This window comes from Helobdella robusta (assembly GCF_000326865.2).
Source record: "Helobdella robusta unplaced genomic scaffold HELROscaffold_14, whole genome shotgun sequence".
Taxonomy (NCBI): domain Eukaryota; kingdom Metazoa; phylum Annelida; class Clitellata; order Rhynchobdellida; family Glossiphoniidae; genus Helobdella; species Helobdella robusta.
Window position 1 is genome coordinate 3,406,006 of NW_008703782.1, and position 13,849 is coordinate 3,419,854.

The following is a 13,849-nucleotide window of genomic DNA, read 5'->3' on the forward strand; positions in this document are numbered from 1 at the left end:
TCAAAATATTTTGACCGTATTGACAAGTATTCATGAATGACAAACTTGTAGGCCACATGTTGCCCAACTGAATGCCACGCATAGATTCAATCTACGTTGAATGAAATACTCTTAATGGACATTATTACTTAAACATTATTACAAAACAGAAAATAATTATGTTGGGTGAAAACTATTTCGCGAGCAGTAAAAATGTTCATTGCGGTCAAATTCCAAGGTCTTTAGTGACATGTTTAAGCATCGTCATGTCATTTTGTGTTTTGATAATTTTTTGATTGGGATGGATCAAGCTTGTTGGTCGTTAATATTTTAAAAAGCAATAAACAGATTTCTTCATGAAACACCAAACAGTAGCTACAACTCGCTTTGACAATGCAAAAAGATTTTCATTGATTTCAAAAGAACTTATTAGAATCTAGTAGAAACTATTTTAATATGGAAAGAAGCCAAAAATGTACCTTTAAATCTTTGAGTGATTTTGTGGGTTAAGAAAATCCAAAAATCTTCCTAACAAACTACATATCTAGTAAAGAATTTTTAGAAACAGATCATCCCATATTACATTAAGTCAGGCAAAAAGGTAACCGATTAATTAAAATATTTTAAAATACCCCAAATGATCAAAGTTGATTCACAATTTCTCAAAAAGATGAAAAATTTTCATTCTTTTATGCTTAAAGCTTTGAAAACTTCTGTTAGATAGGTTGCGTAAAGTTTGATAGCTAAACCGTACATTCACAGAAAACGCATGCAACTATAAATAAAGTTTAGAAGAAAGTCTTACAAATAAACGTCTTACAATTTTTATACATTGCTCCCTCGTTCGGTTGTGCCCAAGTCGTCTAAACATGGCGATATTGAAAAATGTTTTATTGTTTCGAACAAAATAAACGGATTAAATTTGTACAAAAATCATGAAACATACATACAATTATTAGAAATATTGAGTTGGTAATGAAACATAAGAACCTAAGACACTTGTACAGATAGAAAAACAAACATGACACAATACGTCGTAAAATTTTTATCAAACAGAATCGTCACACAATCCACAGGTATGCAATCTAATACAATTTAATACAATTTTATCTCAACTTAATATACACCAAACACAACGTACGTCACTCACACACATCACACAACAAACAGACACACACAATAATAACATTAATAGAAGCAATTTAACAAAATTTTCTAAATAAAAACAGCGTATATAGTTTCAACAGAAGTTTCAATAAAAACAGACAAGCGCGTTCAAACAGAATTAATTTGACATTATTTTTGAGGCATTTCCTTATTGAAACTTTATTATTTTCGTTCTGTAGAGAAAAACATATGAAAAAACATCTGCAAGATACAAATTGTTTGTTGAGATGTATAAAATGATGGACTTGTGACGTACCTTTGGTGAGAGTTTATACATTTTCAGCCAAAGTAAAAGTTTGTGCTAAGACATAAACAAAATGACAAATTTTTTTTAAACTAAGAATAACCATTATTACACCTAAGCAGACAATTTTCAAAATTTGTTTGTAAATGTATGTGTGTGCCTACACATGCTGAACTTTTCATATTTATGATACGTACATATTTAAAGGAACGAACATGAATTTGTGTCGCCCAACTCAAAATTTATAAGAATGACTAGAAAATTGTACAGAATGAATATTTTCACAAAAGTGAATTCTTTTAATAATGATTCTATATAAAAGCTGCAGCAGCTAAGTTTCTCTGATTGTTACGTTATAAACTTCATTGTTCCTCCCGTTTCGCAACCATTGTGTTGCAACAGCGTAGAAGGCATGCATGCACTTTTGTCTGTACACTTTATAAAGCAATGTCTGATCATTGAGGCGTTTATTACTTTCAAGTCTGTTTGAACGACGTGATTTCAAATTTTGTAAAATATTTATTTTATTTTTCTGTTTCATTTCGTCAATAAAAGATGGCCGATTTAACGTCTCAGCAGCTTGAAAGCTATAAACAGAAAAAGGTTGGCCAATAATATGGACAATTGTTTTTTAAACGATTTAATACTTTTGTTGAAAATTTATCAAAGAAATATTTTTAAAAATTGTCTTACTAATGAACAAAATTGAAATAAAAATCATTCTGCATGTCTTTTTTTCAAAAACTTTGATTTAGAATTGTGTGGTTGACGAGTTGACGACCAGCCTTGGTGTTCCGATTGGCAGCAAGACAGCTTCGATGACGGCTGGTCCTCGGGGTCCCCTGCTCGTTCAGGATTTTGTTTTCCACGATGAGATGGCCCACTTCGATCGTGAGAGGATTCCTGAGAGGGTGGTGCACGCAAAAGGGACCGGTGCTCACGGCTACTTTGAAGTCACTCACGACATCACCAAGTACTGCAAGGCAAAAGTTTTTGAGCACGTTGGAAAGAAGACACCTGTCTTCGTCAGGTTCTCCACTGTCGGTCAGTCGCTACTCTCAAAAAAATAATTTTTATTTTCATTAGTTTTAAAAATTTTTTTAATCAGTAAACTATGCGATTCAGTAAACACATTTATTGCTTATATATTTTTGCGAAATTCGCGATGGCGGAAAACGTGCGAGACTGTATTGGAGATGGGCTGGTGAGGGAAAGTATGGTGCTAGGTGGATGGATCGATCGACAATATTATTAATATATAGATGAGGTTATATTCCAAGCAATAGAACCTTCTTGTTGTATGTGTATTCTTTCTTTTGATTGTTTGTTTGTTTGCAGCGTACCTACCTATCGTTCCTGCTCTTTGCTCATGATTCACGCATTGTTCGTTCGCAATGTATTCAGTCGTTGTTCGTCCGTGGTTTATTCACAGTGTGTTCACAGCTTTCACATTGTTGAATTGTTGTTTTAGGTGGTTCCATTCATGAGTGTTAAGAGATATCCATCTATAGTTCCATTGTTGAGTTTTTTTTCAACTGGTAACATACTGAATGCAAATGCAATTTTTGTCAATATTTTAATATATATATATATATATATATATATATATATATATATTTACAATATTCTATAAATTCTACCGAATGTTTGGCGTTAATATGTTTGTAGTTCGTTTTTTCGATTTTTCTCACTAAAGTTTTTTGGTGAACGTTTAGTTTATTAAAATTCAAAATAAACTTATTTTTCGAATTCATGCTGCAAATACGGCCATATTTCGATTCCGAATGAATCATCGTCAGTGCTCCTTGCTGATTAACTTTGACGTTGTAAAAATTAACTTTGGTGTTGTAAAATTGAACTTTGATGCGAATTAGGTGTCAGGTTTCTTAATTGGCTGGTCGTCTTCTTTGGTCTCATTTTCTTCATCGATAGCATCATATTCTTCTTTGTCACTATTTATGATGCTAGCAGAAGAATATGATGTAAAAACTATGGTCTATTACCAACATATATATATATATATATATATGTTGGTAATAGACCATTAAAAAAATTATGGTCTATTACCAACATATATATATATATATATATATATATATATATATATATATATATATATATATATATATATATATATATATATGTTGGTAATAGACCATAATTTTTACAATATTCTATAAATTCTACCGAATGTTTGGCGTTAATTTGTTTGTAGTTCGTTTTTTCGATTTTTCTCACTAAAGTTTTTTGGTGAAAATAAACTAAACGTTCAGTAGAATTTATAGAATACTGTAAAAATATATATATATATATATATATATATATATGCAGTAATTTATTAAATCTACAGAATTTCTAGCGTTGGATTGTTTTTTATTACATTTCTCAATATTTCGAACCGAATTCTTGTCGTCATTATTTATTTTATTAACGTTAAATTACTGCATTAATTATGGTCTTTTACCAAACATAAATATGTAAATAAATAAATATATATATATATATATATACATGTGATATATATATATATATATATATATATATATATATATATGGGAATATGCAAGTTAGATTAACATTAAAGCTACATAAATACATACACAAACGTGTATGAATGAACTTAACCATGGTGAAACGAGATCTTGTGAGAGAGAATTATAATGTCATAACAATAACGAATAATATTTTTATATTTATTATTCGATGTACACACATACACACAGTACACTACAGGCACGCACACGCACATAAATGTGATTAGATTGTGTCTATGTTATAGTTCCGTTGTTTTACAAGCAATGTCTTAGCATAAGTAACATCGCAAACATTTGCATACATAGTTGGGTTGCGTTCAATGAAGCTTTCTACGCTCTGGCGGGCGAGTCATGGGCATTTCTAATCTTACCATAACCAAGGATAGAAGATTTCATTGCACTGAAGAAAACATTTTATTTTGACCGATTATCATTAACAAATTTAAAAAACGTTAACACTCAAATATACACAAAAGTGTAAGATTTCATGAAGGGAACAGATTTTCGGTTACTTTATTTTGTTTTCCCGCTGTTACTTCACCAAAAAATTATTTTTTTCTCGTTAGGTTGAGACCGTACCGTAAAATAATCAACTAGTTGTTCTTTCAATTGATGCGCAAAAAATGGAAATAAATTTTCAACAGCTTCAAAAAAGTACTCATTCCACGTTTTGCTCCACGTTACCCAACTGAAACTTTTCTTAATGATTTGAAATGTAAAATTAATTCTCCTCGTGTATGTATCACATTACTTAGTTTTTGCTACCTCTGTTGAAAAACTTTGTTGTTCATTCTCCATGACGATTTATTTAATGTTAAATTTATTGAACCTTTTGAAATCAGCGGGCGAGATGGGGTCGGCAGACACCGTGCGTGATTTGCGAGGGTTTGCCACGAAGTTTTACACCGAGGAAGGCAATTGGGACATAGTGGGCAATAACAGCCCAATCTTCTTCATCAGAGATCCCATACTGGTATGGTTATTTGGATTTTAATATTATTTAATTTTTTTATTCTTCTGATGAACGGTCATTTACGTATTCATTAATGATAATTCGTGTGCTAGTGCACTCAGTTCGTTTGTCGAAATTTAGGATTCATGACACATGTGCTGATGTGACTTCACTGTTCATAAACTTACCATAGAATCAACTTTTTCCATGCATGTTCACAACTTACTCCTGACAAAAACATCGAACTGTTTCATTTATATGTAACATCAGTTTTCTCTCATACTGAAAAACATAAATATAGTTTGATAAATAGTAATCATAATTGCCGATTGTCATTTATTTCCAGTTTCCTAGTTTGAATCATAGCCAGAAAAGAAATCCAAAGACGAACCTCAGGGTATTTGCTCCCCTTCACTTTATCATCAGTTATAATCTTTTTATAAAGTTTCCAGATTGTTTTTAATTTGTTCCAAACGTTTATTTTTAAATAATAATTTTGGAAAAATATTAGGACGCAGACATGTTCTGGGACTTCATCTCCCTGAGACCAGAGACAACCTACCAGGTGTGCATACTCTTCAGTGACAAGGGCATTCCAGATGGCTACAGACACATGGATGGATACGGAACGAACACCTTCAAGTTGGTGAACTGCCGGGGGGAGCCTGTCTACTGCAAATTCATTCACAGAGTTCGCTCAAATATATTTTTTCTCATTCAAGTTTTTACAACAAATATTTTGTTACTGCTCGCTTATTACCATACTGCGTAATTATCTTGGAAGGTAGGAAGGAATCAACCGTACCTTTCATACTGATCATTTTAAACATTGACTAATTAATTGATTGTTTAATATATTTTCTAATTCGAACAGACCAACCAAGGCATACAGAATTTAACAACGAGCCAGGCTGTGAAGTTGGCGGGAGAGGATCCAGACTATGCCACCAAGGATCTCTACAATGCTATTGAACAAGGTTCATTTCATTCGTCCAGAGTACTATACTACGTAAAATATTTTAAAACGCTTTTAAATTTGGAGCCATTAACGTTTTATTAACATTTATCACTTGTGCTTCTAAATCTTAAAAAAATTTTTTTCCCATTATCTAATAAGCTTCTTTAGAGCTAAATCGAAAGCCGCCGTTCAGATAAACGAAGCTTTTTTATTTGCACGGAATTATTTTTTAAGTTCTTTTTAACATTGCTGACGTATTCGTATAAATTTTATTTTCATCTGTGTTAACATTTATTACTAAATGTATTTATTAAATACTGACACTTTTGAACAGGCTTGTACCCGTCCTGGACGACCAACATTCAAGTTATGACTTACCAACAAGCCGAAAAAACATCATTCAATCCATTTGACGTCACCAAGGTTCGACTCGTTCACAAAATATTACTAGTTGCACATTTTTGAACATTTCGAAATTTTAAATGATAATCTTTCTTCTTGAACACACGTGATTCAGCCATTTTCAGCTGTCATACAATTTTAAGTTTAACAGTAAAGACTCATTTGCACTCAGACCCTCTTATTGTCGTAGCAAGCAATGCCCCGCCAACACAATAACTGCGCTATAAAATTTTGCTTTGTTTGATTTTCAAAAGTCAAATGAAATTCATTTTGCAATTTGTTGTTACTGATACCCATGACATGTTTCCAGCTCGATTCCTTCATCATCATTTTTTCGAAACAATATTCAGGATCGTCTTTGCAATTCAATCTGATCAGCGTGTAACAACTAAGCCATATCGCAACAAGTTGTTCATCCTATGTTTCATTAACAACTAATAGTTTCCTTCTTCCAAAGTTGTTCAGTTTTTCATATTTAAGAAATTCTTTTAATTTATTTGAATTATTGAAATCACGTGCTCATAAAAAAATGTTACCAAGCGACAGAACAGGCATTCGAATTTACAAATTTTTAACCGAATTGCACAGGAATCGTTTTAAATTTGAGAGGTCTGTGTAATAAACTTTGCCCCAGAAATTAGAAAAGTCAGCAATAGTTGAAGTTTTGTTTCTCCAGTTTCCATTTGCCTAATAATAATAAATCCGTTTAATCAGAAAATGAGATGAAAAATGGACCTTCAAGACTTCATATAAATTGCGTGCTAATGGAATTTCATCATCACAATTAACTCTGATTATATTAACGGCTATTGGAGTCGATAAAAATTACGAGCAATTTTGTTTTAAAAAATTTATTCTGCCTGATCTTCCAAACACGCCTATGAACGTTCATGGGATGAGGTGAATTGCGGTTAAAAATAGATCCCCCTAAAAAGTTTTCAAGTTCATTATCTGACTGAACATTTTTATAAGCATTAATATTAAAATTTAATTAAAAGCAATTCACCGAAAATTTTGCACACTTTAACTCTCCAACATTTTCACTCAACAATGTTTTGGAATATTATAAACGTTTCAACAAACTCAAAAATTGTCTGAATGGCGCGCGTTTCGAATCGAAATTAAAAATATTATAATGATATGAACTGCGGTTGCTTGACAACAATTGATACAGGAATGGCCGGCAGAAGAGTTTCCAGAAATGCCATACGGGAGGATCGTCCTCAATAAGAATCCACAAAATCATTTTGCAGAGGTGGAACAAGTGGCATTCTCACCTGCACATTTGGTGCCTGGCATTGAGCCAAGTCCTGATAAAATGCTCCATGTATGTTTTTGCAGAAATCCAACCGTAAAACCTTTATTAAATGATATGGAGAGTGTGTTTTTTCATATCGTATATCTAGATGCTTCATATTTTCAACAAACTCCGGAAAAAACATTTGAAATCAGGGCCGCCTCTTCTCCTACTCCGACACACATCGATATCGTCTGGGAACCAATTACAACCAACTGCCAGTCAATTGCCCCTACAGAGCACGAGTGAGCAACTACCAGAGGGATGGTCCGCAGACCTTTTGCAACCAAGGTCCCAATATGCTTAAAATTTATATGAATGCATGAAATTTGTACTGTTTAACATACTTAATAGTATTAATTACAATTGAATTATTGAAACTAGTAACATACAAAATGACAAAAAATTTTCTAGGTGACGCGCCGAACTACTTTCCCAACAGTTTTACTGGCCCGGACGTGCAGCCCATCTACTTTGAGTCACGATATTGCACCACTGGTGAATGAATTTTACATTCTAACATATTTAGTAAACATTTTAAAAATCTTCTATCACTCATTATTTTCACCTTTAAACTTTTAAACTTACATATTAATCGTATCTTAACCTGTTCAGGATGAAATTAAATTCGCCGCTACGCTATAACAGTGACTTCATCGTCTATTTAAAGCTTACAACTTATGAACTCTAGTTTACTGTGACTATTATACTCTAATTCATTTGTTTAATAAATTTTTTTATAGATCTAAACGTGATTAAGCAAACATGTTATTACCATATGTAAATGACAACAAACATACTTGAGGTTTCATTACATTTCAGGTGATGTGTCCAGATACGAAACTCGCAATGATGATAACTTCAGCCAAGCTACCACCTTCTGGGAAAAGGTTTTTCTTTTTTGTTTCATTGCATTAATAATTATCGGAAGCCTTTTCAATTTGTTAAATTCGAAAAAGCGCTCGGCAAATTTAACGACAAAACGGTAGCACTGATTCTATTGACGGGATGGCTTAAATTATCAAGTCGTATGAGATGGTGCATAATATTAAAATTGATTTGTTTGTTTTGTGAGGGTTAACCGAAATGAAACATTTTTTCTGCGCCAGGAATTGAAAGCGGACGAAAGAGAGAGACTGGTGGAGAACATCGCCAACCATCTGAAGAACGCGAAGGAGTTCATTCGCAGAAGGGCAGTGTACAACTTCGCCTCAGTTCACGAGGAGTTCGGTAGGAGACTTCAAGCCAAGCTTGATCAACTTTGCGTTCCCGCCGTTGGGGTTAGTTACTTTGAATTGTTTGACTAATTTTAGGATTTGGTGTGTCATTGTTTATTAAATAAATAATTTTTAGGATAAGGAAGTAAATAAAAAAAACTACGTAACTCAGCTGTCATGTTGTGTTAAGTAGGGAATATGATCATTTAAATCATAGAAATTATTGAAGAGTAAATATGAATTTTGTACCAACATTAATGAAATAAAATTATATCACTACGACAGCTGATCAAACTGGGTGGCAGAAGAGCATGAGTTCAACACAAAGCTTCTCTGGAATTTAATTTTTTGATAAAACCATGAACATTTTGTTGTATGCATGAAATTATCTGCCCGTTCCTTGATGTGATATTTTTATACTTTTTATTCTTTTATAATTGTTAACAAAACTGCAAAAAACTCACTTTTATCTTAAAATAAACTGACATTATGTAAATTTGTAATTTCGCAAAAAATAGAATGCTTCGATGAAATTAATTAAACTGGTTATAAAAGTTTAATTTAAAGTGGAATTCAATCACCTAGACATCTAGGATATTTTATTTGATGTTTTTCTATTAATTGTGTTACTAATCAAATGTCGTTTTTCATATATTTCACGCGTGTCGTGAACATTTTAAATTATTATTAAAAATACTAATTCTTAGAAAAATTTATAACAAACAAAAATCAGTAGTGGCTATCTAAATACTGGTCAAAACTACTTTTTAAATATTTATTTTACTTACGACTTAAATCGATCTACCAAGATCAGGAATCCGTTTATTACAGCCATAGCTTCCAACGATCATCAAGTGTTTGTTATTCCGTAGGTTCAAGATTTCCGATAGGTGAATCTTCTTCAACTGCTTCAAACACAAACTTTGTGGAACGTTTATTTGAATACCAACAGTAATAGAATCAATAAACTAATCCAAATAACTACATAAATCACATTTACGACTCCGCTTTCTCTGCGGGAAACCTGACTGCAAACCTGACCACGCAGAACGTATACATAGCCTAGACTTTTTTTCTATACAATCCTCCATCCAAAGACAACAAATATAGCAAAGGTAACACTAGTCAAATAATTAATATAGCGCAATTTAGTCATTCCTACGGTTTTAACAATACATGTCCATGATTACAACTGAATATCCCAACTATCATAAATGCTGATGTTATTATTGTTATTATTACTATTATTATCATTATTATTACGCTAAATAGTTTCTGCAATACCTCAGGCCATTATATTGTTGTAACTTCTTGACTTTCGTAACTACCAACACCGTTGCTATAACTTCAATAATCTCTATACCAACCAGTGTTGTAGCTTCCATAGATAGTCAAAAGTTCGTTTATCCTTAGGTTCAAGATTTCCGACGGATGAACACAACTGCTTCAACGCAAACTTTGTTGAACGTTTTTTTGAATACCAACAATAATAGAAAAAATAAACTAATACATAAACTACATAAATCCCATTTATGACTTCGCTTTTTCTTCGATTGTAACCTCGACTAGAAACCTCCTTAGAAACCTCATATTTAGGACATACTCCCTGTTTTAGGATAGATACAATTTTACAATCTATGGTATATAACCCAATGATTACGAAAGTAATAATAATTGAATGATTGCAGAACAATTCGATCATTTCTGTGGTTATAATATTACCCCCATTTTAGCCTGTTAGACCCTAATACAGGCGTTACTTATATTCGAATGGATAATTTTCAACTTTGTCCATTTTCTTCCTGAATCATAGGTCTTGTATATCACGTCATTTATCTCGTTAGTGATCTTGTACCGACCTTTCCAATTCTTTGGGATTATCGCCGGTTAATGTCTTTTTCTGCGCCCGAAGTTGTACAACCAGACCAGGTCTTTGCTCTTGAAACCTGCGTTATTCCTTTTCGGGTCACACCACGTTTCCATCGTTTCTGTTTCTCTAGCCATAGATAGCTGTTGTGGTCCTTTACAGATTTTGACTGCACTTGTTTCAAGTTCAGACAAAACTCAATAGAAGGAAAGCCCTTTCTATTGAGTCTATTATGTGTAGAATGACCAGACGGGTACCTTTGATGCATGTTGTAAGGTCAATCGTTGACAACTTTGTTGTCGATCAGTGATGCAGCGATGCAAATCTCATCCTCATTAGCAATGAAGCCGTCGTTGACGTCATCATCCAGGTTTATGAGAACAAAGCTTTTTTTCCGGTTGCATGTTGGAAGCGTCAGCTCAAAACTAGAAACATTATCTGTCCCAAATTCTTGTCCTGAATTCATAATCTCATTAACATTAAAATCATCTTTACTGACGCTATTAATCTTTAGTTTAATGCTGTCGTTCTTATCAATGAAAACAGGTGAGTTGTTCACAGAAAGATTCGAGTAGTAGTCCCACTGAATATCAAAAGTTTCAGTATTTTTATTACTGTCAACTTCTAGACATTTTTCAAAAACCTTCATTATCGTTTTCGTCATCATCTTCATCAACGTGTGCAACGTAGTTAGCACGTGTGTCGCAGTTAACACGTGCATCCCACTCGACATCATCCGCAGGTGAATACGCTGGTAGAATAATTTCAGACTTTTGTGTAGCTGTTTCAACTGTCTCTTCGTTAGGTGATATTCTTTCGAAGGTTGATTGTATTATTCTAATGACCGCTTGTAATTCGGCTTTCATTTTTATTTTTTCATGGTTTTGTGTGGCATACATTCCGCACTTACCACCATGGATCGGTTACGGACTGATGTATCTCAGGGCTAACATTAAAATTTTCAAAAACCTAAGATCTCACGGAAGTGGATTTACGAAACATTTCCAAGTGTTTAAGTGTATTAAATAATTTAATGTCTGCCTGATGGAAAATGTAAAAACTGATAATGTTTCAATCTCTAACAAGTTTTTAAATGAACTATGTGCTGCAAAAAATTTATAGTTACAAAAAATGTTTAATTTTTGAATTTTCTTTCATTATTTATGACCAAAAAAATGAAAAAATATTAATTTAGTTATAAATTAACAATTTAAAAATATTTATAATATAAATTTTAGATCTGGTTAAAATACTACTCTGTTATTAATAATATAATTGTAATGATATTTTAATATAGCAAATAATAATTAAATTATATTATTTATTAATATTTTTAGAATTTTTTTTGTTGTTGAGTGGACGACGAATTTGTTTATTGTAGTATTCTCGCTCTAGAAGGATCGAAACGAAGTCTGGTTCCAAATTTTTAAGATTTTGAGACCTGAGAAATTTCTCGAAAAAGTTCTCCCGAGTTCTGGGCTTTTTGCTATTCAACATGAGTTTGTCCATATCGTCCAGATCTTCTTCCTTGCCATTTTGATCGAATTCTTTTCTAATAGTTTTGAAATACTCTCTTGGATCGATCTAGTAACACCGTCGACGTTTAATTTTTTAATGAAAAATATAAATTATAATGAAACATATTTAAAAAATGACGAAATATTAAAAATAATCTCTAAAAATCTGTATAAATTCACCTAATTTTCTTTCAGTACGTTTTAAAACATAAATGTAATGTTATTTTACTAATAAAAACTGTTGCATTGACTTATTTTAAGTGTTTTTAAAGTATTTTTCATTTAGTGGTGATATTCAAGTGAAATTATGATCTGAAAGTTTAAAAAAAAGTTTTGGGCCCGATATCCGTAGTCTGGACTCGAAAATTTTAACCCGGAAAGTCGACATTCGACATTGCATTCTTTTCAATAGCTTAATAAGTTAGCTTAAATTTAATACAACTCGAATTATTGTTTTTATTGATTTCTGTAATTACATTGTTAATTTTAAAACATAAATGTAAAGTAATTTTACCAAGAAAAACAATTATATTGACAGATTTTAAACAAACAGACACAAGGAAACCGCATAAGTAAATTTTAAAAATTGCGTTATTCTAATTGCACACTAGGCATGTTAATATATTTAAAAAAACAAATTTCTGAATCTTAGTGTTTGGTGTTAATGTTTGGTAATTTACAAATATTTAAAAATAATATTCAAGATAGCTAGATCAATCTGACGGTTCAGGCATGGCAATGGCAAATGCATTTTTTCGGTTCAAAACCATTTAGCTTATATAAAATACGCTCAGTGATCAATGTAAAGTTTCATACAAGTTTCACGTATAAACCAATGATGTACAATGTGTGAAAGCCACAAGCTTGTAAATGTGAAAAATAATTAATATTTCAGACAGATCACTAAGAAAATACAATTGACTTGAATGTCAATTAATCACAAGTTGGTTTCACGTATAAACCAATAATGTACAATGTGTGAAAGTCACAAGCTTGTAAATGTGAAAAATAATTAATATTTCAGACAGATCACTAAGAAAATACAGTTGATTTGAATGTCAATTTATCACAAGTTGGTGATTCCATTTATAACGACATCGGCGGCATTGTGAAAACAAAAGTGAAATAATTATTTGAACATTATCACATAACATAAAGAAAACTTAACAGAGATACGCTCATTGAACTAGAGACTTGAAAGATTTCATGATGCGCGATATAAAAAATTTATTTGTATCACTTTCATCGGTTTAATTTTTTTTCAAATTTTCATCAAAAATTTGATTTATAAAAAGTGAAATAAATAAATACTCACTTTCGAAGAATCTTTCATGAATGTTCCCATTTCAATTTTGTGTGCCAAGGCTCTAATGCCAAATATGTCAGAATCTTGTTTAGAAACGTCTGTTGAGGCTAAAGGAACTTTTACCGAATGAGCCATAGCCGAAAATATCAATGGAATTAATGATCAAAATAATCACCAACGTGCTTTCACGTGTTCTCCCAACAGATTTATACGATCGAATTGTAAAACATTGATATTCAATTAAATTTTGCTCGAATTTGAAACCATAGATAAATAAATTACGATCGAGCTTGAAACCTATGATAGTTATTGTATTAAGAAAACAAATCCCATTGTTAGAAACAATAGACTTATCTTGTTTAAACTGTATTGAATTTATAGGCGGAGTCAAGGAGAGGAGCCAAATAGA

At 32.0% G+C, this 13,849-nt stretch overlaps 2 protein-coding genes across 2 annotated transcripts; one reads left to right on the forward strand and one right to left on the reverse strand.

The window, feature by feature from the left end:
• Window positions 1–1,945: 1,945 nt before the first annotated feature.
• HELRODRAFT_169012 (hypothetical protein) lies at window positions 1,946–9,065 on the forward strand (the record flags this gene model as incomplete). Its single annotated transcript, XM_009014847.1, has 13 exons — window positions 1,946–1,993; window positions 2,146–2,434; window positions 4,767–4,897; window positions 5,223–5,273; window positions 5,388–5,567; window positions 5,751–5,853; window positions 6,169–6,257; window positions 7,411–7,563; window positions 7,689–7,824; window positions 7,948–8,031; window positions 8,356–8,423; window positions 8,643–8,813; window positions 9,036–9,065. The coding sequence occupies 13 exons, from the start codon at window positions 1,946–1,948 to the stop codon at window positions 9,063–9,065; spliced, it is 1,533 nt and encodes a 510-aa protein (XP_009013095.1).
• A 476-nt stretch (window positions 9,066–9,541) lies between these two features.
• HELRODRAFT_169013 (hypothetical protein) lies at window positions 9,542–13,575 on the reverse strand (the record flags this gene model as incomplete). The annotated part of the gene is made up of 6 exons (XM_009014848.1): window positions 9,542–9,671; window positions 10,118–10,356; window positions 10,910–11,073; window positions 11,261–11,430; window positions 12,059–12,201; window positions 13,450–13,575. 6 exons carry the CDS (start codon window positions 13,573–13,575, stop codon window positions 9,542–9,544), a joined length of 972 nt encoding a protein of 323 aa, XP_009013096.1.
• Between the last annotated feature and the right edge of the window lie 274 nt (window positions 13,576–13,849).